This window comes from Drosophila teissieri, chromosome 2R, assembly GCF_016746235.2.
Source record: "Drosophila teissieri strain GT53w chromosome 2R, Prin_Dtei_1.1, whole genome shotgun sequence".
In the NCBI taxonomy this organism is placed as follows: Eukaryota; Metazoa; Arthropoda; class Insecta; order Diptera; family Drosophilidae; genus Drosophila; species Drosophila teissieri.
Genome location: NC_053030.1, coordinates 7,346,280 through 7,370,335, shown reverse-complemented (window position 1 = coordinate 7,370,335; position 24,056 = coordinate 7,346,280). Strand labels below are relative to the sequence as shown.

Sequence of the window (24,056 nt, the reverse complement as noted above, 5' to 3'; positions counted from 1 at the left end):
TGCTACGACTCTTTATGATGCCCATATACCCGCTTCTTTGCACCTTTTAACGCTCAACTGGCTCTAACTGTTGGAATTAAATTTTTAGGAATTTCGCTTGCAGACTGGGAGTGGGAAATTCTCGTCCTTTCCACTGCAACAAGGCGAAACAAGTGCGGCATGTAATTACATTAGCTTTTATTTCTATTATGCGCTCATAACGTATTTTTTATTAATGCAGCATTCCATTAAAGAAAATAATGGCGAGCAAAAAATAAGGGTGCTGCCAGCAGGACCTGCAGAGAAAATCGGAAAGAGGGCTTGGGTGGGTAATTAAAAATGATCGGAAAGTTGAGCCAACATAATGATGTGCTTAGCACAAGTAAAGAGCAGCTGCCCGGTTGCTAGTTCCGTGTCCATTGCCCAGTGAAAATGATTTGCTCATTGGGCAGAAGAGATGACGATGACCCAACAAGTCGTTGAGTGCTTAAGGACCTGTGCCAATATTTGGGTCAACAAGTCAGAGCTCACATCTGGAGTACACAAATGCAATATAAATGGGGCAGCAACTAAAGGTGAGCAAGGATAGATGACGTGCATTTCAACAACACATATTTACTATTGCAAAATACCCATACTTATTCAGAATGTAATTCATGTTTGTACAACTTTAAAATAACAATTTACACGTAGCGTTATTAAATAAATTTAAATGGCGCACATTTTCAGTCAAATGCGGCTTAATTAAGTTTACACATCACACACAAGGAATAAAATTAATTTTAAAGGTTAGCTTCTGTCCAATGTCTCTGTTATTGTAATGCACTGCGTCATACAGTTGAAATTAGTGCAGCAACTTAACAATTGAATATGAAATGACGCCACGAAAACAATAACTATAGCATTTGATTCATTTTTCATAACCCACAATATGCAGTCGCCCAACTGCGGAAAAACAAGAAAAAATCAAAGCTGAAACCACTAAAGAATATTTTAGCGGAATCTGCAATGGACCTACCATTATTATACACACAAAAAAATCAATTTCTTTTAATAGACAATATTCTCCCCTCACATTGATATTCAAAAAATTTTTATAAACTGGGTGAAGTTTATTAAAAAAAGGATGATGGCAATCCACCCTTTCTGAGTGTCGCCGGGTGGCCAGCCAATATTTTATTCATTTCATTTTGACATAAACTGTGAAAAGTGCGGTGATAGAAAGAATTGTTCAATTTTTAGTTATTGTAAACGATCGGCCAAGTGTGAAAATGGTTTTCAGTTCGACTTTGAGTTTATTAAAATTTCTTGTCCCTCGCGTTTTACTATTGTTATGAAACGTCGAAGTTTTGCGAACGAACGAACGCGAAAACAGAAATTTCAGATATTTTCCATGGATAATTAAAGGAAATGGTTGAAGCTGAAAATTGACTGCGAAATCGAAAAGTGGAAATGTTTATAGCCCTCCCACTTTTGATCAACTGATTTTAAATTGGAAATTTAGAAAGTCAAAATCAAATATTTTATTTATTGGGAACTATTTAAAAGAATGATATAAAACTAAAAACTAACAAGTTACATATATCAAAAGTGGCTATATAATATTTATATAGTAGCTTTATATAATATATGAGATATGAATGAAAGCATAAAAGTGGACGCTAATTCAAAAATCAGATAAATTAAGAAACGTAACTCCCTTTAGGTTGATTTTGTACTAAAGACTCTTCCTAATCAGCCTTACTAACTAAATAAGCTTCTTATTGGCAGACAGAGAAATCTAGGAAATTGGTATAAGGGGCGATGCTGTAGTTGGCAGCTTGAAACTTGGCCCAAAGCAACTTGGCCCGTCAAAAGTTTATGGCGGAGCGTCAATGCTATCGTCATTTTGCTTTGACTGCGCACATGATTATTACACGCGCTCACACACACTCTTTCACCCACATACACATACATACATACGTACCGTTTACACCCACACACTGACAGATAAACACATGCAAACTTTGAGCCAAAAACTTGCCGCAAAAAGTTTTTAAGTAAGCGGAGGGGGGAAAGCCGTAAAGGGTACGAAAAAATTAAACTAAAAACCAAACTTTAACTTAATGAAAATGCAATATTTGCGAGGGTTGTGGGTGGCCAAACTTTTCCTGCCTGCTGGCAATTTATGCACCAACGTAGGCCAAGTTAAGAAAATCAAAAAGAAATCAAGTTTCACTGTTCGGTGTCCCTGATTCATACCATACACAATCAAAATCAGTAGTGTAGTAAGATTTTCAAAAGGCAAAAAAAAGTCAAATACTCTTGATTATCAATTATGGCAGAAAAAAAGAGATCGAACGAAGGACAGTACTTCCTTCAATTGAAAAACTTTATCGATTTGAACCAGAACGAAGCCGATCGTGTGGATTTCGACTGTAAGCCAACCAAAAAAAAGATACATTTTCAGGAGGGACAAAGATCTAAGATAACATCATCGGAAATTAAACGCAAAATGTCGAAAGCGTGTGAAGATTTTAAAAGAGCATTTAAAATTGCCGATAAACCACAGAAGCAAAAGTGCCAAGGAATCTTGAAAGAAAAAATATTTTAGGAAAAAAATCTGATAAAGTCTCGCAGGCAGGAACTTCCGAAAAGCAGGATAAATCCCTAACCATAACTATCAATAAAGGAACACAACGTCGTCTGCGAACTGCTCTGAAATTGCTAGATCTTTTCGAGGGCAAATATAGCAGTGATAGCGAAAGTTCGATGGATTCCGAGTCTTTACATGGTTCAGTCAAAAGAAGTACTCGACGATTGCAAGCTATGCAGGATCTCTCACCCAGAGATTTTCTTGGTCTTTGCAGGGACTGCCGAACACGGTGCAGAGGTTGTGGAAGACGTCCTTCGGCAGTCCTTATGGCAAAACGTAGACGATGTTAAAAAGGAAAGTGGAGAATGAGATGTGTCACAAAAACAAAGATAAAACCGTAGATGTAAGGTCCCTGAGTTTGTTTTCCCTAATATGTTTTTAACAAATAGATTCCTTTTTCTTACTAAGAATCTGATTTTCACAAATATATAATTTCTGCCACACATTCGAAAAAGAATTTCGCATCTTTTTTGTGCTCCCCAAACACACAGATACTTTTTATGCGTCTCACAGCAATCAGTTTCTTTTGCACAAGTCTAGGGGAGTTGGAAAAAAGGGCGCAGGGATAATCCAAATCTCATTACGCGCAAGTCGTACTTAAGATTAAAAATAATTATTTCAATTTCTGTGCCAGGCCATCGTCACGTAGTCGCACAGGTGAGCTGAAGGGGGCGGTGGGAGCGGTCTGAAAAAAGTGAAAATTCAATTAGAATGCGCCAACTTCATGTGAACAGGCAGCCAGGCGAGTCTAACTGTCTGGCTATGGAGACGGCGTCCCTCTGTCTGGCAGCCTTCCCAAAATGCAGTGGCGGCATGTTTTATTACAGGTGGGAGCTGAAGAGGTTGGAAGAGGGGGTGGAAGAGGAAAATGGGGCGAAAAGTGGGGCGGAGGGTAGGGGTGGTAGTGGTAGTGGCGCGGGAAGGCGGAGATCCACCATCGCGTAATCCTTTTGCCAGCCTGCGAGCAACCACAATAATTTGATTTTACTTTGCTTTAACTTCATGAAAAAGTTTCAAGTTTTTTTGCCACACACACACACACACACACCTCTGCTTGCTGCTTCTGATAAACTTTTTAATTTTGCCGCTGAAACTCATTTAGCGCAACGAAAGTGCGAAACTGCGGCGGCATCAGAGGATGATACGTGTTTTAGGATCGTCTGCTGCATATTTAATGGTGTCTGTAGCCCCCTCAAAAAGGCATTTTAAAGACCCTTTCCTACGCCTAGATCTATATATGTATGTATATATATATTCTTTTTTGTATTATTTAAATTTCGCCTACACTGTGGTGGCCCAAGGCGTAATGAAAGCCGGAAAATCAACTCAGTTGGAACTTTGGCCAAACAAATAGCATGAAATTGCTTCACGAACCGGATAAATACACAATCTACAAAAATTCATCTTCATTATGATGCCTGTTGGGGATGAATGGAGTGGGTTAAAATGCATTTAAATAGGGCATAGCCAAGTGGATAATTCCCCGCTTTGAGGCCACAAACAAATTAAAATTGTTACATACTTTTGGTATAAATAAAATTAAAGGATTTATGTTTTTCGCAGATATTTCGAATGTTAAAGCTGAAGACGTTTATATGTTTATTTAGTGTAATTCAATGTAGGAGCTACATATATTTATTTAGCTTACTAATAGAGCTTGGATTTTTAAATATTCATTGTAATATTAACTGGCTAAGAAAAGCAATAATTTATTGTTTTGAAAATAAATAACTAAGGATTTCCCGTGGATTGTTAAATTACAAATTTCTTCGATTGGGTTTCTGCAGCATTTTGTTCTAAATTCATTTTGAATTAAAAAGAACGAATCTACATCAAACACTCTGAAATGTCATTTGGCAAAAGCTGTCGCCGTGATTGCGTTTTCTAGTTTACTTTTGATTGCGTCCAACTTCAGTTCGTGGTAGTACTGAATTCCTGAATTCGGAACACAATGGCTGAAAAGCTATCCCTTGCCAAGGTAAAATATTTTCCGATTGCTGAAAACAATGAAATGCAATTTTTTCGCCCACAAAAAGAACAGCCAAACATTTCTACCCCTCGTCTTGCTCTTTCAAAAAGCAATTCTATTTGATGCGGTGGTAAAAGTGTTTGAATTTGAATTAATAGGATTAGAACGAAATGACTTTCAATGGGGGTAAATAAATTAAAGTGCTTTTTGCCATTGAATCGAATGCAAATGTTGACTCTGTTTCGTTTCTCAAAAGGGCTATGAGCAAACGCACAAGAACACACACAGCTGACACAGTTGATGTAGGAGCAATCAGATTAGTTGGCTAAAAAATATTTCCGCATGTAGCAGCAGTACTGGAAGTCATTTTAATTATCTCAATTCCCCAGGGCGCAGTTCAACTAATTGCCCTCTCCTGAGGCGTTATTCCAGCGGAGGGGTTGTGGAGTTGTTCGGATGTCACAATTAAACTATGGCCCCAGCCGAGGGACACCAAGAATTCCGCCCATAGCACTGAAAGACTTTTGAGACATTTATATTTTGAGTGACCAAATACGTGAACGTTCATTGCTAAAAACGTTCATTATTAAAAGCCACGTGTATCATAAATAATCAAATTTCATTGATGTTTAAATTCTACTAATAAACATAACAGGAAAACTTACAGAATTAATTCACTTAGTTAAGCCTAAAAAGGAAGGATTTTTCTAAGTGCACCCTCTCACTTTTGGGACGCTTTGTTCCTTTGCCTTATCAGTGGCTGAAAATGGCAAAAACTGCCGGAGTACCCCTAATAGGAAACCACAAAAAAAGTCCTGAGCAAACTGAAGTTCAGAAGAAGGCGCGTGTTGTTTTGTCCTGGAAAAAATTAGGCATTCCGTGCGAAATGTAGATACGAGATAATCATTTTAATAAATTTCACAGTGATAAATGACTCAGAGCCACTCGATTCCCCAACTTTCTCCTGCCCAGGTCTCTTTATTTGTCCTGTGTCCTTGTTTCTTGCCGTAGGCGTAAATTAGTAATAGGTGCTGCTTAGGTTGCGTCCTGACTAATTGATGAGTCACAAATAGCTGAAAGGTTCAGATGTTTTTGCTACTAGCATAGAAGCGATAAACTATTCACTAACCATTACTAAATAATTTCAAAATGAAAGTCTATCATACAAAAGTGTTACTATTCTTAAAAAACTACTTTAGAAAAGTAGATTTTTTTTAATATTGCTCTGCAGTTAACTTTCCAAACATTTCACTTACCAAAATGACTGCCATTGGAGCAGCTGCTAAACAGAACTGGCGGATGTGTCGAGTGTTTTTAATTTTCGCTTGAGCAGTTTTGATTCCGCTTACACCTCCCACCCCCAAAAAGTCAATGGTTTGTTTGGCGCATTATGCAAATTATGAAACTACAAAAGAAAACTTTCAGGATTTTTACGCCATTTTTTGTTGCGCCACAGCTGTTGGCATTTGCTGCCAATTTTCGTCGAGCAGGCAAGCAAAAATATTTCCCCCGATTAAAAGAAAATAGTTCTTACGTATGACAGTTTTCCTCCGCTTTTATTTGATATATATAGTATTTGTATAATCCAAGACTTAGAGGTCTAGTACAATTCGATTCGTAGAAATGATGCAGCGCCGGTAGAAAATGTGTACCACAGTTAATCGTAGATCTACATCTAAGCTACATAATAAATATGCCATAATAATAATTCGATAAATATCTAAATATTTGGATGTTCATGCATATGTGATTCATACTTAAAACAGTATTCAATATGCAACTAATCGCTAGTCGTAATTTTGGCCCGATATTTCGCTCGTATGGGTGTGATAGGGAAATTGTAACAAAAAAACATGACGACGATTGCAGCACATGCATAATTAAATCTAAACAATTGCACAAAACAAAAACTCGCATAAATAATTTGTGACTTGTGTGATCTGATTCGATATATGTTGGATTGCTTTGTGCTCTTTGTATTTTGGTTTCTTTAAGTGTTCCTTGTAAGTGTTGTTGTGTATCTACATAAATGAACTACGAACCTAGAAAAATGAGTGAGATATATGTAAGTGTCAACAAATTATACATTTGGCATGTATTTGATGTAAGTGTGTATATGGCGGCCATTAGGAAACCCATTTCGCCGACTCATCCAGATATGAGCGGAATATCCTAGAGTACCGATTCAACATCCATGTCCTGCTTCCACCGATCCTAAGCCAATGGCGTTGGCGACAGTGTGGCACGTGTCGTTCTGGTGGGCGACTTCGTGGGCGTGGCGGCTCCACTGCTGTTGCCACTGCCGCAGCCACCATTTCCATGAAGCCGGAAAAGCTCACCCACCGTAATGGCCACTTGGACGGCACCTTTTCCCTCCAGCACGTCAGCAGCGCAGCAAATTAGATTCTACAAAAATAAGATTTACACAAATACATTAAGTTTTCATTGGGAGGTTGAGAAACTTTGGGAATCCTCCTTTGTTGTACTTTTGGAGCAGGCGTTTAATAAAGAAAAGTGTTATTATTATATTCCCAATACGGAAGTCAGATATGTATATCAATGCAGTCTATGAAAGTATTTAAGCATCTTTGATTTAATCGTTTTTGCAAACTATATTTAAATACTGATTCCTGATTAACTGACTCTCAAGAATATAAGTTTGTGGTAAGTTAACTCAAAAGTTTAAATTTAATTCGGTAAATTAAAGAATGAAAAGTTTAAGTTTTTTAATTCCGTAAACATATTGCTTTCATTTATTAAAGTACCAGTAATCCACAGTTTGCAAGCAACTGGATCAGGTATCAGTCAAATGACAATCTGCACCGATGGTTTGAGTCCTAGCTCAGACACAATTATTGTAAAACTGTAAACGTTTCGTTTTTGGTATATTCTCGTATATTTTGCTCTTTGATTTCACTTGTATATATAGCGCTTATTTGACATTTTGTGCTTAAATTTAAATGCAACGGGATTCATTTTCATTGGTTTGGAAGTATATGCGTATGGAATATTCCACTGACAAATGTTGAAAAAAAGTTTTGGCTTTAATTCGTATTTTGGAGATTTCTTATATATTCTTTAGTATATATGCATGTTAAATACGTGTTGTTTTTCATAAAAATGTATGACTGATTACAGCTGCCTCAATGCTTTGTCTTCCCTTTAATAATTTTGTTAGACAAAATATATATTTCTGATTTTAGACGCTAGATAAATATATATGTTTATCTTTTACTTCTGAGTGTTGGAGATAGTGTTTCTTTTAGAAATTTGATTAGATTTCATTTTTCATCGTTTAAGTACAATAGCTTGCCTAAAATAATAAACTATTAATAATATTAGGAATGTTGTAAGCACATTTTGAAGTTAGGTTGTGTGAACTTGTTTGCAAATTAAATAGATACAGAAAAGCGTCGTTTGAAAAATTATTGCTTTTAGAAGGATAGATTGTAATAGATCATTTGGGCAGACTAGACCGTCGCCGCTCTTCATTCAAAGGCACTGTTTTGTGATTATTATTTATATTTACGTGGTCGTTCCTACATAAAAGTGTGCGCATTTGAATTGATTCACAAAAGAAAGTTATGTTTGGGTATGCACTTTTTAAATATTTAGATATTTGTTATTTTGACACAATTAATTTGTACATAAAAAGTACTTGCAAGATGGAATAATTTTGTATGCTGTTCTAGCTCTATAATGTATTACAAAATCATTAAAACACAACATGGCTCACTCAATGCTGTGTACTTGACAAAATAGACTTCTCTCTAACTTCTCTCTGGTCAAACGAATCCTTTCAACCGGGTACATTGGTTGGCTATAGATTTATTTCTTCATATATAACTGCTACAACTATTTTGAGTGTCCCTGCTTCAAGTAAAACCTCACAGCTTCACCTTCCTCCAGTAGTTCCATTTTACACTTACTACAAGGTTCGCTGTCCATCAAACTGTAACAAGTGTGTTTCCTGCTCTTCCATCCTCCTCCTACCTTCTACCTGGTACATGTGTTTGTATATTGTATCGTTCCTATTTCTACAATAATTCATGTTCTATATGAATGGAACTTAAATCGATTTAGTTTCGTTGTAACTTGGGTCAATCATACTTTAAACGGTTTGCAAAATTTAGGGAAATGAAGCGCATTGTTAATGATTTTTTCAGTTCGGCACGACTCGAGACGTGGTTAAGCAAATGTAAATTTGGAATTTCGTTCTTTAATTCTAAATCCAATTTAGAGTTCAATAGCTTGTACATGAACTAGGAATATGTGGTTACTCGGGGGGTATTTATAAAACGGCTCTGTTTTAATTATTTTCTACGGGTATGCACAATCGAAGTCGTTGAAAGATAGCTTTGCTTATAGTCGAGTTATATGTAGGTAATATAAAAATAAATATGTATTTATAAAACGCTAAATAAAGTTTACGTAGTAGTTTACATATTAATAATACAAATAGTATACAAATATTTAGTCCGGAGATTGTTATAAAATCTGTTAAATTTAGAACAGTCATTATTAGTTGTCATAATGTATTTGCAGATGATAGTTATATTCATATGAATAATATAAATAGTATAAAATAATAAAATTAATTAAAAAAAAAACATGATAATTCTAGAAAGGTTTTTAAAAGGAACTTTAGGTTGAAACGCAAATAGAGCATTTGTAATTTATGGAACTTACATTTTAACTAATCAATGAGAATACATTTTATATATGATTGTGCACACCCTTAAATAATCATATAGAAATAGGAGCCAAATATTGATTTGAAGTCTTTACGTTTCCTCTCATTAAATGCCTCAAAGTTTTTTGCTTGTCTTTTGGGGAATTTCAATTTCTTAGGCTAAAAACTAGGTTTAGAGTTTTTCATAAATATGGGACGTAATCCTAAGCAGTAAACAAAAGCAGCCTCAAGAACTCACTACCCAGTGGAAAAGCGCAAAAGCAGCTTTAACTCTATTGTTTTTAGATCTTAACTCTACTGGCAAACCAAGGCGTTAATAAAATGAAGCTGTACTATATAGACTAGCCAGGCAGCGGGAAAAATACCAGCCAGAGGAAGGTGGCGATGAAAACGCATGACAGGATCACTGTCAATGTGTGGGAGTCGTGCTTTAATATTGAAGATCCAGCTTCGTTGGTTTTTGCTTTTATTTTCTGCTCAAGCTCAAGTCCCTTGGTCTTCTCCTTCGGTAAGTAGATGCTGAAGACCTCTAGCTTTTGTTTTCCGCTCTTTTGCTGCTCGAAGAACTCGATCCGCTTGCTGATGGCTTCCTTGGTTGCGTTTCCCAGTGCGGCTGCATCCTTCGAGTCCTCGGATTTTTGCTGGTGCGGTTCCTCTTGCTTTTCGTCTATTACTTGATAATGACCCGCCGGTCCTGCAGCGGCCACATCGTGCTCATTCTCCACAATCGTGTGCAACATTCTATTGTTATTATTGCCCTGGAAGTTATGCTGACCATGGGCACTGAGCAGATTGTGTTTTATTTTTTCATATGTTTTTTGCTTGGCCTTCAGCAGCATTTGACCCACCGTCGCCAGTTGCTGCTGCCGTTTGCCTATATCATCATCACGATCCTCAACCCCATCATCATTTTCAGCCCTTGGCTGGCCATTCTCATACAATACATGCTCTAGCTGCTGCTGTTGCTGCTGCAACTGCAACATCTGTTCTTGCTGTTGGCTGCAGGTAGTTGGCTCACTGAATTGCTCTTGCTCGAAGTGTTGCTGCTCTAGCTGAAGATGATGATGAAGCTGCTTATGATACGGATTTTCATCCATGGCAATCAGAGCGGTCACTGTGCGCAGTAGGGCCAATGCATTGGGAACTCTATAAACATGGTTGCTGCTGCTGTTGCAATCGTCGCTGCATTGCATGTGGCTGCTGTCATTGCTGCTGCTGATGCTGCCATCATCTTGGACATAAACATCAGCATCATAGTCATCGTCAGCACGTGGCAATTGTGGTTGTTGCGGATCAATTTGTGGCACAACATCTTCACAGGAGCAAATCAACTCCTGCAACCAACACCAATAACAGATGCATCAGTTTCTTGTTTGTATTCTGGGGTATTTTATGTGGGTGTGTGTGTTTGTGTTGTGTGTCATTGTGTGTGTGTTGGGGATCAAATACACTTAAATCTAAACTAAAATTGTCTAGGACAAAAAGTGAATCAAAAGCACTTAGTATAATAAAGCATTCAACCAACGCCACCTTGAACCTTTAAGCTAAACAATAACTAGAACTACAGAACAAACAAATTCAGAGTACAGTGCATTTTGAGTCAATTAAAAAAGAATTTTTATTAATTCCAGTCATTTTTAAGCCAGTAACTTCTATAAATTGTCAATAACAAGCCGAAGCTTATATACCCTCGCAGTAATATATTTTTGGAAAATTACGTGATGCATACCGAAAAAGAGCATTGCATGATCTAAATTTTAATTAATCTCTTCCTATGACAAATTAACATTTAAATTGTATACTGTCAAAATCTGATGCATACTGAATAAGGACACTTTCTGTTCAAAAACATCGAAGATACATTTCTTTTCATTTAATTTTCAATTATTTATATGGTAGTTACGTATATGAAATGCAATGAAATACAACTCTAAAATAACTACGATACTATTTCGTTCGACAGACGGGCAAAAGAAGGATTCAAATAAATTTTCTTATTGCAAGGGTATACAAGACTTTTTTTTAATAATAATTCATCTTAATATATTTTAAGAATCTCTATTGACTTTAACGTTTCAAAATGCACTATACTTCTATAATAAGGAAATCATTTTTCTACACACCTCATCTACGCCAATGCGTCGACACGCCTCCAGAAAGTTATCCACATTCCGCCGGCACCTGGCCATTGTCAACTTATTCTGAAAAGCAGAAAACAAAACTAAAATAAAATGCAAAATTAAGGAAGATCCCAAAACACTTACGACACCGGGAGATGGCACATGAATGCTGGCCACTGATCGCGGACGCACATAGTTGGCCAAATGGCACAGAATAACACCATCCGTCAGAGCAGAGGCTATATCCACAGGCAACGTCATCTTCAGACGCGTTTCAATGATCTATATAAACAATGTGTTAACTAAAGTCATCGTTTTTAAGAACCCCGTTCGCACTTACAGTTCTCAACTGCGACATCAATTCGGTTTCCTCCCTTTGGCGATCAAACTCCCGGCGCATGGTGAAGCTCAGCTTCTCCGCGGGGATGTCATGGTTCCAGGTCACCGAGCGATGTGTCTTTACTGTGCCCAGTTTTGTGGTGGAGCTGACTGGTGACTTGATGGTGGTGCTACTGGCGATTCCCACTGTTGGGGGCACTCCTCCACCATTGGACGTATTAAATTTGCTTGTGCCATTCTTCATGGGACTCTGTGGCTTAACGTAGCCCAAACAATCCGATGAGTTTGCGGAGGGAATGCCGGTTGTGGATGCTGGCTTTATTTCTGTAATTCGAGAGGGAATCACCTTCTGGATGGGTTTCTTTGGTATAACAACATCATCGACTCCATTTCCGTTCGCGTTTCCATTTCCATTCCCATTGTGACCAATTTGGTTGCTATTCTGTTTCATGATAGACTTTGGCAGTGTGTTCGAGGAAGATCCGTTTGAAATGCCCGGCGGTGAGGGAGAAAGATCTTCGTCGTCATTGGGACTGTGGTTGGCATTCGGATGCTTTTGCTTATACACGCTGACCTCCTGGTTCCGCTGCTGCTTCAGGGCCTCCTTGTACTCCCTTTTTTCGAAATGAAATGCATAAATTAAAAAAAACAAATTGATGAGAAAAATACTAGTTTACTTACTTGTAGGTCTGAATATTGCCCAGCCCTTTTCCGGATTTGCCATTAGCGTGGTGAACAGTTCGCTCCTGGTGGTCCAGCATTATGTCGTCGTCCTGATCTGGCGACGAGCTATTACTGGAGCTATTTGAGTGTGCATAGCTCAACTTGCAGGGCGAAGCTGTGGGACTCAAAGTGAGACTCTCATCCACAATGGTACTAGTGCTGGAGGTAAGGGATGCGTCCATTAGATCCGCTTGCGAGTGAACCGCACTTGGCAGCGACCTGGGCAAAGTGGCAGCCGCCGAATTGGAAACGCAGTGCAGCGGTGAATCGGTTTTCGATTTAGCAGGAGCATCGTGCGACCAGCGCTTGTCCAAACCATCGCTCGTGTTATATCCCGAGTCAACTTGATGTCTCCGCTGGTTGTTAGTGCTGCCAGTGGTGCTAGCTTCTAGGACATTGCCGCTGGAATTATGCCGTGGAGCTCTTCGCAATGTAGTGTATCCATCATAGTTTCCACCTGAGCGGGATCCCTTCTCGTCCTTGGTGGCCTGCGTTTCCAAGAACTTAAACACGTGCACCAGACCTCGCATGCATAGCTATAAAGTATTAAGGAAGGGTAATTTAATATATGGCATTCGTGTTAAATATTCATAATATAAACTCACACTAGCTGGAGGCGAGGTCAGAGGATTGTTCTCTAGCTGGAGCTCTACCAAAGTGCTCATGTGACGAATCTCGAGAGGCAGGCTAGCGATCTTGTTGTTGCTCACGTCCAGTGAAATCAAACTCAAACAGGTGAGCTCCCTGGGCAGATAGAGCAAGTGATTGCTCCTCAACGACAGCGAACGCAGAGATCTAAGCTCCCCCAGACGAGCGGGTAGATTGGCCAACTGATTATACGAAGCATCCAGATCGGTCAGTGTCTGATCCAATCGACCCAGTTCATCTGGTAACGAAGACAATCGATTGTTGGAAACCAGCAGAACCTGAAGAGGCAGGAAACATATCTCCCGGGGCAGCGAGGACAACTGATTGCTGCGCAAGTCCAAATAGGTTAGCGATGACAGCTGCTTCACCGACTCCGGAATGCTGCGAATCGTATTGTGATACAGTAGCAGGGTCTCTAGGAAGGCAAACGTGGTCACTTCCTCGGGCAGCTCGGCGAATCTATTCCGGGAAAGATCTGTAAATGGAAGCAGAGGGCATATATTAATTTGGATCCAGTTGTTGGATGTTGGATGTTGAGTGAACCCGAACCCTTATTCCATTTGACACGCACTTCCATTTCCATTTGCACTCCACGCCACAGTGGAGCGCCTGACCTCAATCTGCCGGCAATTTGATTTGCCTCATTCCAGCAAACAGGAAGAGTAATGCTAGTGAGGCCGGATTGCTCGACTTCTGAATGCCCTCTGGTGTTTTGTGTTGTTTATATGATGTTATAGAGTTACATCAAATAATAACTACATAATAACTGGCATCGCAAAGATTTGCCCAACATGTTATGCAAAACTCTAAAATGGCTGTCTTTGGGGAGAGTCGAAGACTTAGAAATCCCAGCATACCCTTTGCAATACCGGAGAGAATTCCAAAAAGTGGGCAAGTGCGTTCGGAGTGGGCAATTAATTTACTAAATGAATTTGCATGCAAAATGAGCGCAAACAGCACGAAAACTGCGACTTTGTGGGGGAGTGGTTATGAATAAATCAACAAAAAAGAAGGAAAAGCAAAAAAATACCGTGGCGCACTGACAGGAGGTGAAATATACGTGTTTTAATATTTTAAAAAATAAATATTTTACAGAACTACCTTTCTGTTACCAACGAGGTTTGTAGCATTAGTAAAACACAAATAGGAATTTAATAATTTAGAAGACAAGGCGATCCAATCGTTTTTTCTGTGTAGCAAATCAAAGCAAACATAATCAACGTTAAATTGAGGAATTAAACGACATGAAAAATTGGGCAGATCGAGATAAGCGTTTAGATAAAAGTATTTTTAATTGCTTTACTTACTTTTTGTAAGAAAAGAAATAATAATTATAGGGATTATTAAAATATGTATTAACCAATGCACATTTATTGATATAATATATATGTATGTATATATTAATATATTCATATAATATTATAGGAATAACTGTTTCTCTATTGGAATATCATGACCAATTTGATAATGTGCATGCTAGTGGATACCGTTGACGGGGGCTCCATATTATCCGATATGAAACCACCTGTTCTAAAGTTACTTCCAAAAATATTCAGTTCGATAGGAAAATTAGATCAAACAAAGAAATGATTTTCAGTCAGCGGATTTATTGGACTTGGATCTCCGCTTTTTATACCCGTTACTCGTAGAGTAAAAGGGTATACTAGATTCGTTGAAAAGTATGTAACAGGCAGAAGGAAGCGTTTCCGACCATATAAAGTATATATTCTTGATCAGGATCAATAGCCGAGTCGATCTGGCCATGTCCGTCTGTCCGTCCGTCTGTCCGTCTGTCCGTCTGTCCGTCCGTCGTCTGTCCGTCTGTCTGTCCGTATGAACGTCGAGATTCAGAAACTACAAAAGTAGAAAGTTGAGACTAAGATACAGCTCCAGAGACATAGACGCAGCGCAAGTTTGTCGATTCATGTTGCACGCCACTCTAACGCCACAAACGCCCAAACTGCACGCCACACTTTTGAAAATGTTTTGATATTTTTCATTTTTGTATTAGTCTTATAAATTTCTAACGATTTGCCAAAAACTTTTTGCCACGCCACTCTAACGCCACAAACGCCAAAGCTGCTACGCCACACTTTTGAAAATGTTTTGATATTTTTTCATTTTTGTATTAGTCTTATAAGTTTCTATCGATTTGCCAAAAACTTTTTGCCACGCCACTCTAGCGCCCAAACGCCAAAACTGTCACTGCTGAGACTCTTCGCACTTTCACTAGCTGAGTAACGGTATCAGATAGTCGGGAACTCGACTATAGCGTTCTCTCTTGTTTGATTTACTTTTAATTACAATACTGCGTATACCTACAATATTCAAATGGTAGAAATCCAGTACGTTAAAATTTAAATAAGGTGTCTGCTGCTCTTCACTTCCCCTTTTTCAAGTAGTTAAAGTGCTTGGCAAACAGTGCGTAAGAAGTTGGTGAATGTTAATAGCCATATCGTAAAAATTAACGACCCGCGGACCAGTCTGGTACTGCCTCCCCACCTCCTTCAGGCGCATTTTACGCAACTTGCCAAAAACACAGTGAAAACCAGAAAGAGCAATTGCTGGGGCAACCAAAACTGGCTGACCTGAGTAAGTGACTGATTGACTGACTAACTGACTGACTGAATAACTGACTGCGGACTGGCGACAGCTGCGAACTGATTTACGCACTGGGGAGTCACTGAGACTAGACTTTGTAGACTATGCACATATATCTTCCTGCGAACAAAGCCGTTGAATGAATGGGAACTTGACTTCGGTAGCTTCTAGACAGTAACCTGCCACATGGAGAGCTCCTACTTCTGTTGCATACAATATGAGCTCACAGTGATGCAACGCTAAGAAGCGGCAACAGTACTACACTAACAGAAAAGGTAAACATGTGTGTCTTATAAAAGATTTATTTTACAAACAAAAAATTATAAATGGTTCTCGACTAAAAAAGCAACGTATACTAACAGTAATAAACTAATAAATATATATCTGAGCATATCTATATATCTATAAAAATATTCAACATTTTTTCACGAGTGCATAATCCTTTTTTTGTTGCATCCTGTTGAGTTGAATAAACCTTTGCCGGCCAATGACGTCGGGATGGGATGGCTTGGGTTGAAAAGTTGTTCGAGGATGCGGAAATTGGATTTCCCTGATGCGGAGGCATCAATTTAGGACAAAATGGGACCCGGAGCGACTTTGTACTTTGAACCTGCAGACCAGACCCGTGACGAAGATATTTTTTATCGCTAGCGACACCTGCTCGATTCTGCTTTCACTGGCAGTTTTCCAAGAGTTTCCACTCTATTTCCCCGCTCATTCCCCCTTTTTTTGGCCCCCAGCTGGCTTTTGGCCAACTTCAACGCAATGCGACAGGCGAAAATGTGTTTTTTACGTCTCGCAAAATAAATCAAATTGTTTGACACGCCGAAAAAATGCAAAGTGCCATCATTGTTTTGTTTGCGTCTCTTAATATACGCGTTACTTTTAATTTCCATTTTTATCCAAACGACCGCCTGAGGCTCTCCACCATAATGCCATAAATACTGCAGAAATTGTCCTCGGACCACGCAGGCATTTCATCCAGCCGAAAACTGGGTGCGCCTGGGGATTTGGAACAAACATGGATTCGAGCAACGCCCAAAGTCAACTTTGCCAACGAGCACGCACAGCCATGGAACAATTTGATGATGTAAGTGGAGCAGGGAACGTCTCGGTTATGACGCTCCTTGCAGGTAATGGATATTCAAACCATTGCATTTACATGAATTCCTCTAGAAAACTAAATAAGCGCGTGGAATTTAGAGGTAACGTCAATTTATTTCAGACCACACACGAAGAATCGGCTAATTTTGTAAATAAATATCTAAAAAAAAAACCATTGCAACATATATTATGGCAATATATTAACAGTTTTACGATTGACAAGATTTTGCCATAAATTTATAGATTTGAAGATAACGTTGCTTGCTATCTGATAAAGGCAATAGTTTGATAAGCATTATTAAAATATTTCAGAAAACTATCGATATCATCCTTAACAGTTTATATCCGCACATACCCTGCTAAAAAGTGCATACCACAAAAAAAACAATCATGTGGCAGACATTGAGTGGCATTTCCATTTTGATGGGCGTGGGCCCAAACCGGAAGAAGCAAAAAATTAAATTGATGGCGCTCCAACTGTATTGGCAAATGGAGCTTTATATCGTTGCCCTCAGCTGTTGCCTTCTGCGTAGCTTTCTGGTGTAGCCATGTGGGCGGCGGATTCTCCACCAGCACGAAATGGAGCTGGAGCTCGATGCCCATACCGTCGCTACTTTATTTGGCTCGCGGGGTATTTTATTTTGCCTTTGCCGAAAATGAATGTGGATGTGGAAGCCTCCACATGTCTGTACATTGATATTGACTGACCATTAGGAGAACGAAGGGGCGCAAACGGGCACAGTGGATTCTATTGATGGATTTATTGAAATTAATTTGCCTGAGTGTTATTGCTAAATTGGTGTGCCTTAAGTGGGGCGATGAAAATATGAATCATTATGCATAGGGCAGGGAAAATTAATGGGAATTTTTAGAAGGCAAATGCTGGGGTAGGGAGCCAACTATATAAACGTATATGAATGGGAAACACACACAAATGCTGATAAGTCACCAAACCATTTTTGGCATTCCTTAAACTACTTTTTATCGCATAACACTTTTCCCAGAATTAAAATATGATCGACTTGAAACCCCAAACGAGCCACTTAGCAATAAAGTTTTGTTTATTTACATTCCACTCTCTGGAACTGTATTGAAAACCACTTGAGAAGCACTCTCATATATAGGGCAATGTCCCAACTAAATGCGCACATCAAACTAATCAAAATAAATAATATGGAAAATCTCGTTTGGTTCTTGCTCCATCGATTGATTACTTTTTGATATTGAAAGCTGGAAGCACTCGAAACACACTGACACACATATGTACACATGTATACATACATACGGATTTTAAATCCCAACACAAAAACACACGCCCACTTCCCTAGAAAAGTCTGTTCCACTTTGTTTACTGTAGACGCTGTAATTTCGCGTAGCATTTCTTCTTCATCGCCAGCCTGTTCTCCAGGCTCATTTAATCACAGAGCAAACAGTGGAAATCTGTGTTGGCCAAGTGTAAACATCCAGGAAAACAAATATTTAAAAAATATTTGGAAGCAGCTATGTTTTCGTTGTTTTTCTTGCTGCTGCTGAGTAATGTTTTTCTTCCAAATTCAAAGTGTAACAGCTGTGTTTTCCTTAGTCACATATTTCCAATGCAAAAACAAACAAGTGAACAAAAGGTTTTCCTTACAGTAGTACCTCCTCCGTAACAGACTTCTTAAGGCTCAGATATGATAGTTTTTAAGCAAAATGTAACCACAAAATACGTAGATATGGTTAGACTAAGCACATGATTTTCGCGTGATTTCTTATAAAGTATTAATAATATGTGACCTAATAATTCATTAAAGCGTGTGCCCACTGTAACAAGTGCTTGTAATCAGATCTATCTTTTTGTTCTCGTAGATTCTCTTTTATGAGCGCGTGCTGGGCACAGCAATTAAGAAACTAGTAACATTTGCCCGTCGCCTGTTAAATAATGCTTACATTTATAAATTAATGGAAATGACTCAATGGATAATACGCGTTTATCTGTGTCAAGTTTGTACTGCCCTCAATTTGCCAAGATATGTATGTATGTATATATAAATATAAACATATACATAAATATAGCTGCATAAGTCGTTCAACTGCAGATAAGCAAGCGAGGAGACAAGCAAATTGCATTTATCGCTGAAATAATAATGTTATTTTTAACCCGCAATAAGCAGAATGGGGTGCATTTAGAAATGGATATAATATAAGGGGTACGTGATCCATATGCAATGGCCAGAAATTGTGTGTGTACATATGTAGTTTCTGCTCATTGAATAATTTGTTTACCAAGAAGCTGAAAGCAAGGCATAACATTAGTGTGGGAAAGTCCATACCATAATATTTCCAGTATCTAAGTATTCTTACTTTTGGCACTTTTTAATTCAATATTGGCCCAATATTATTCAATATTACCAAATATTTCTGTGGGAAGGAAGGTGGGTAACGAAGATAGTGTGTTTTGTTCAATGGTCTGTAATGTATTGGTTTAATTTTCTTTGACATATCAATTTCTTCGGTATTTATTTCACAATCGACATTCTGGAGAAGTACTTTATCTTGATACCATCGCTAAGTCCAACGATTTTTTTATGTTTTTCTTGCTGCATTGTGCATGCAAGCCATGAACCGTGCAGTTTGACAGCCACTGGAGATAAGCGACGTGCTGCGGCGGTCGCATTTCCTCTTTTGTCTGCTGCAGACGGAGAATAAATAGCAATAAAAGTACAAAAAACCAGACTAGCTGTCTTTTTATGCCCCATCATATATACAATGCAAACAACAAATACACGCGTCGGATACACACGACAAAAGCATTTCCCCTCGCTCTATAAGTTTGCTGTTGTTTTGTTTGCCGGTACTTTGACTTCCCCAAACAGAAAAGATTTCTTGTTCTCGGTCACTTGGCAGACAGTTCACTCAGTCTACGAAAGTATTTATGAAAAGTATTATGACTGCAAGAATCCTCTTCAAGGGTCTACTAAAAGGGTTTCTAAAATATGTAATAGTTAATTTTTATCAAAACTGTTACATTCACACAAAAACTTAAAATTAGTAATACATATACATATGTACGTACAAATAATTTATAGAGTAATCCTTGGGAACTGTTCGCCAGCTGCTCAAGAAAAGGAAACTATTTTGTTATATCATATCTTTGGTTTTTTTTATATCACTGTGGAACCACTTAGTGACGAAGGACACCAGCAGTTATTTTGCGACAAACTTATCCCAAAGTGGTAAATAGTTAAATGAAGTCTGCGTTATACAGAAAGAGTAATTCAAAAAACTCCCTGTTAATGGCTATAAAAGATCCTAGTTGGCAGCACTTTCCTTAGCTGCACGAGTAAAGGAAAATGCTGTAAGTGACAAAGGACTACAGGAAAGAGTATATTTTGTAGCAACCTCCTTGTTTATGGCTATAAAAAGTCCAAGTGCACAGCACTTTCGTCAGCTGCTGACTCCTAAGCCGGCGCCAATGTTGCGGTCTGCGCAGCTGCTGTTGCTGCTGCTGCGGCGAGTTGAAGTTGCTGCGGCATGTTGCCGCTTCTGTTGCTACCTTCTTGCATTTGCTTGCGCTTCTCTTCTCACAATTTCTGCTGAGGCCAGCTGCAATTTTGTACCCGTTTTTTGCTTTTCCTTCTCGATGCAATTACTTTAAACAATTTCCTGCTGTTGATTTTTCGCTCTACTCGATTGACTCTTTCTTGTGCCGGCCTTTGTCTAGGTTTTGTTTATGGTTCTGTTTGATTTACGTGACACGCGTGTTAATTAAACGCCCCAAAGGAATGCACTGCGAAAAAGTGTGGGTGGGGTGGCCGCAACAACAAATGATTTTAGGAAATGCTGACAGGCGCCTGCCCATTCCACTTAACTTCATGCCATTTCGGGGGTTGCAAATGGCATGCGTGCAAATAAAGAAAGGAAAATGGTCGTGTATCCCCATTTTTTCTGTTTCTGTTCTTGTTTCTTTGGTTTTCTTTAGCTTTAGAATCATCGATTTCTTGGAAACTCAAAACCCTTGTGGTTGCAAGCCATTAAGGCTAAGAGCCGTTGCCACCTCTTAAAGTCCACCGCCCCCACATGCAAAACCCTTCGCAGAGGGTGGCTTCATTGTTCTCGAAGAGGCAATTTGTAGAGGTTCTTCGCTAGGGTGTATTTACAAATATTTTCCCCAAAGATTAACCCTTAACGAGAGGTTCAACGTATCTCGATTTCCCCCTGTTTACCATTTTCCACATGTCCATTCACACCAAATCCAGCATTTTAATTAGTAATTAGTCACGCCTTCGCAGCCGATGACTCAATTGCTGGTGAGAAAACGCATGAAACTTATTCGAAAAACGAACGAAAAACCGGAAGCTCTGTGGCTCTCCATGTGGGGAAGGGTTTTCCAAAGAAGAAGGGATCGTTTCCCCATTTCGAACAGATAGCGCGTGACTATAAGTCACGGATTGTCATAGCTTAATTCAACAGCCAAGTCACGTAGACGGAAAACGGGGAGCGGAGCCGATTGGAAGGAAATTAAAAATATATTTCCTAGGTTAGGAAGGAAACAACTTTAAACCTTTATTTCAAATTGTTTAAACATTATTTATATATTTGATCTCAATAGTTTAAATAAATTAAACACTGCTTATATCCTAATGTTCACTTTTACTAAAAGAAAATCAACTAAATGGTTGCGTTCTCTTTTAAATAACGAAGTGCAGATTTCAATTCAATTTACTTAATTGATTAATTTGTATCTGCGATAAACAAATTTAATTTTAATTCAATTAATTATAGACAAACCATACTTCTGAAAATTTTCATTTGTTTATTTTTGTTAATTTTCAATTGTCGGATGATATATAAAAAGCACGGGCTAAGTGGAATTTTTATTGAGTTCTTTCCCTATTCTTATACCAAATTAGTTTTCAATTTATGACACAATTTATTTATATCTCTCTGCCCAGGCAATTAATCTTCGCAGTCCAAAAATAAAAAGTTCCCTTCTATTCCAGAAATTTCCACCGAAAATACATCATAATACAGTGCATCCTCTGAAAGGCGACATTCATGATTAATAATATACCTCAGCCTTGATTATTACAATTTAATAATAACAACAATGTAGTTGGAATTTTCTTCGAGCAAGAAATTAAAACAAGAAACTAAAAGTATAGTATATAGTATTTCATAGTTTATAATGTTTATCATTTCAATGAACATAATCTTCGATCTACGAAGGATGGTTAAGTGATAGGCTATAGATAAATTGGCATATCTTGCTTTTTTAGCGATTAGAAAATGACAGCTAGTGTTATCTACGTGTCCTTTCGCCTTTCACAGCGTTTACTGTATGTGTATACAACAAACACAAGTGAAAATCGATGAGAGACATGTCCCGTTGTGAGAACATCTGTTCGAGGGTAGCAGCAGCTGTGAGAGGGGGCGGGGTGCTGGGAGAGGGCGGTGGACTTTTGGGTGGGTATTTCCCACTTACTATTTCTCTGCTGGTGCATATTTTTTGGCCCTAACAAAAACGAAAGTTGGTTGAACTTCGACGAAATTGCCGTGCCGGCTGCAGCGAAAATAAAAATACATAAGTAAGGATAACACGAATAGTGCAAAGTGGCGGAGAGCGAAAAACGGCGGTAATTATTGTCCTTGAGCGCAGTCCAAAAAGGGAGAGAATGGGAGAGCCGAAGAGAGAAAGAGCAGCTGATGGGAGGACAGAAAAGGAGGAAAAGGATGAATCTCCGACGGCTGCTGCAAATTATTGATTTTCAAACAACAAAAGGAAAATTCGCCACTGCAACGGAGATGGAAAAAGTTCGGTGGCAACTGCAACCGGCAACAGCAACACACCTCCTTTTCTTAAATGCCGCACCCTGAAGGTATACATATACGCCAAACATTTGCGATAAGCCATTTGATGAAATGCTTTATCAGTACTTGTACTTTTTCTGACGTCACAACAAAACTAAATCAAGAACTGACATTGTACTAAAGACCATTTTCAAACCTTTATTATTACCAAACAACATTTCTGTTAGTATTTAGTAATATTAATATTTTATGCAATTCTACATTATTTAATTAGATTCGTGAACTAAACAATTTAAACCCTGGTTTCTGCGGCCATGGAACCTGCTTGTAAAACACCTTTTCTTTGTTCTCCCTTTCGAATATACACTGTACGAAAGTGGTACCCACCTGCGATGACGGTGTCGGTGAGAGAGTACTTCGTTCCAGTCCTGGGAAAGTCCTTCAGCTTGCGATTGGTCAGGATCAGTTCGCCGCTGAAGTGCGCCTCTTCCAGGATTCGTTCCAGGGAGCGCGTCAGCTGGGAGTGGCTGAGCAGGGCGGACGAGGTAGAGGAGGAGGTGTTTCCAGTGTTGCCTACTCCAGATCCAGATCCCGATCCCGCTCCAGATCCTGGAAACGAAGCCGGCCCGCCGCCGATGGCGCTGCCAGCGGCGCTGCCGACGCCGACTGCGACGCTATGTAGGCGTTGGTAAACCGTTGCTGCCATTTCCCGTGTAGGCGTGGCGACACTTCTACACACTTGCACACACACACGCACGCGCTGAACTATCACACCGATAAGGAAACGCAGCAAAGTGCCGAAAGAAACCGAAACTAGAAACTAAATTCGCTCTATTGAAACACACGCATCTCGATTATTTTCCATTTAGTGTTCGTCTTCTTGGCTCATTGATAAGATTTCTCGGAATTGGCTTTTCCTTTTGCGGCTTCCTTCTTGCTTCCTCTTCTTTGCCTCCTCGCACACACGCGCACTCACACGCACAAACTCACGCAGCGTACGAGCGTCAAAGCACTGCGAAAATCGAAAAACAACTGAATCGGTTTATGCGATGCTACATGGGCAGCGCTGGAAACGTCGCCGTATGTTTAAAATTAGCGTGCATATGAGCACTATCGATAAAATACCACAGTCTGCCGATGACAGGAGCGCTTCATTCCTATCGCAATTTAAATTTTAAAGAATGCTACTTTTTGTATGATAATACTTTGAATAAGTATTTATTTATCATTTCATTACGTTAAAGTATTTTCATCTTAAAATTTAACAAAATTTAACAATTTCCTCGTAATTTATAACCCACTTACACTTTTCATAGTTTTATTGAAGTACCAAAGCATTTCGGATGGGTTTGAACAATCATGGCTCAGTTCCTACAGGGTGTTTTTGTAGGACCGCATTAGGCTGAAAATACCTCGGCAAAATATCGGCGCAACTATCGATTGGCGCACTGCATT

At 38.9% G+C, this 24,056-nt stretch overlaps 2 protein-coding genes across 3 annotated transcripts; one reads left to right on the top strand and one right to left on the bottom strand.

Annotated features, from left to right (window-relative positions):
- The first annotated feature begins 2,281 nt into the window (after window positions 1–2,281).
- On the top strand, window positions 2,282–3,052 carry LOC122614247. Its single transcript, XM_043788780.1, is given in 2 exon segments — window positions 2,282–2,537; window positions 2,540–3,052. Coding segments are annotated over 2 exon segments (606 nt in total). The 5' UTR covers window positions 2,282–2,296; the 3' UTR covers window positions 2,905–3,052.
- A 3,061-nt stretch (window positions 3,053–6,113) lies between these two features.
- On the bottom strand, window positions 6,114–23,650 carry LOC122613741 (leucine-rich repeat and calponin homology domain-containing protein). 2 transcript variants are annotated; one of them, XM_043788075.1, is made up of 8 exons: window positions 22,989–23,650; window positions 13,064–13,581; window positions 12,417–12,994; window positions 11,737–12,349; window positions 11,541–11,678; window positions 11,400–11,477; window positions 9,642–10,610; window positions 6,114–6,989 (listed from the first exon to the last, which is right to left on the bottom strand). In XM_043788075.1, the coding sequence occupies exons 1-8, from the start codon at window positions 23,305–23,307 to the stop codon at window positions 6,798–6,800; spliced, it is 3,405 nt and encodes a 1,134-aa protein (XP_043644010.1). In that variant the 5' UTR covers window positions 23,308–23,650; the 3' UTR covers window positions 6,114–6,797. The 2 variants fall into 2 exon arrangements, with proteins under 2 accessions (XP_043644010.1, XP_043644009.1); XM_043788074.1 differs by lacking the exon at window positions 9,642–10,610 and having other exon boundaries at window positions 22,989–23,647.
- Between the last annotated feature and the right edge of the window lie 406 nt (window positions 23,651–24,056).

Bases quoted from the DNA above. Each gene is read 5' to 3' on its own strand.
- LOC122613741 (XM_043788075.1), bottom strand. From the start codon at position 23,307: ATGGCAGCAACGGTTTACCAACGCCTACATAGCGTCGCAGTCGGCGTC. The intron at 11,679-11,736 runs GTAAGTGCGAAC...TTGTTTATATAG, and splicing joins TGATGTCGCAGTTGAGAACT to ATCATTGAAACGCGTCTGAA. The intron at 6,990-9,641 runs GTATTTTTCCCG...TTATTTTTGTAG, and splicing joins TCGCCACCTTCCTCTGGCTG to AATCTAATTTGCTGCGCTGC.